General features: G+C 59.1%; 1 protein-coding gene across 1 annotated transcript in view; it reads left to right on the forward strand.

The window, feature by feature from the left end:
* Positions 1–1,198, forward strand: part of man2a1 (mannosidase, alpha, class 2A, member 1) — a 20,180-nt gene that overhangs the window by 2,018 nt on the left and 16,964 nt on the right. Inside the window, 4 exon segments of the mRNA XM_017303315.1 lie at positions 181–323; positions 394–612; positions 707–851; positions 923–1,010. Coding sequence (XP_017158804.1) covers positions 183–323; positions 394–612; positions 707–851; positions 923–1,010 — 593 coding nt within the window. The 5' untranslated portion in view covers positions 181–182.

Raw genomic sequence — 1,198 nt, forward strand, 5'->3', positions numbered from 1 at the left:
CTGGTTCTGGTTCTAACTGGTTCTGGTTCCTGAACCTGCAGTTCTAGTGTTTTACACATTCCAGCCCCTGAAGTTCTGATCAGAACCAGAACCGGTCCTCAGCTGTCGCGTTCTTCTCCTGCCTACGTTTCCCATCATGCACCTGCCCATTCTAACCTGGCCGTCTCTTGGTTGCCATAGCAATGAAGAGGGGCCGGGTGCTGCCGGTCCTAGTGGGCGGAGTCTTCTGCCTGGCTGTGATGTCACTGTACCGCATGCTGGAGCTGATGCAGGGGGCGGAGCCTGACCGCGGCGGGGGCTCACCTGTCGACCAGGTGGAGGAAGTAGGTTCTTGGTTCTGTGACGGTCTGGGCGGGTCACGACTCAGTCAGCCAATCAGGTGTCTGTGTGCAGGATTTGTCCCGCCTCCAGCTGAAAATCGACAGGTTGGAGCGCCTCCTGGTGGACAACAACCGGCTGGTCGCTCGGATGCGGGACTCGCTGCTGGTCAGAGAGTCACCTGAGGGAAGGGGCGGGGCCAACGTCAGCTCAAACTCCGCCCACAGCCGAGCCGCTGCGCCTCCAGGCTGCCGGAAGGCCGAAGAGCTGAAGGACGGCGCCGATGGAGTGCAGGTGATCTGAGCGTGCTCAGAGCTGTTTATGACCTGGATGTGTGATCTGATTGGCCGGTTGCTGATCCAATCAGATCTGTCTCTTTGCTCCTCAGCTGCTGGACGTCTACGACCTCCTGCCCTTCGACAACCCCGACGGCGGCGCCTGGAAGCAGGGCTTCGAGATCAGTTACCGTGGAGACGAGTGGGCGGAGCAGCCGCTGGAGCTCTTCCTGGTTCCCCACTCCCACAACGACCCAGGTGAGTGGGCGGAGCCTGACCTCCAGGTGGAGCCTGAGGTGTGTGAAGTGACCCACTGCTGTGGGTTTCAGGCTGGGTGAAGACGTTTGACGGCTACTACCAGGACCAGACCAGACACATACTGGACAACATGCTGGTCAAACTGGGAGAGGACAGCAGGTAGGCCACTGGGCCAGACTGGTCCAGAACTGACCGGCAATGGTCGCTAAGCTAGCGGCAATGGTCGCTAAGCTAGCGGTGTCAGCCTATCACTGATCAGATCAGTATTGTCTGAATGGAAGTAGCCTCTGCTGGGTGAGCGCTAACAGATGCCATGCTAACGACGCTAACAGCTGCCATGCTAACGA

The sequence above is a fragment of the Poecilia reticulata genome, unplaced genomic scaffold, assembly GCF_000633615.1.
Source record: "Poecilia reticulata strain Guanapo unplaced genomic scaffold, Guppy_female_1.0+MT scaffold_241, whole genome shotgun sequence".
NCBI lineage: Eukaryota > Metazoa > Chordata > Actinopteri > Cyprinodontiformes > Poeciliidae > Poecilia > Poecilia reticulata.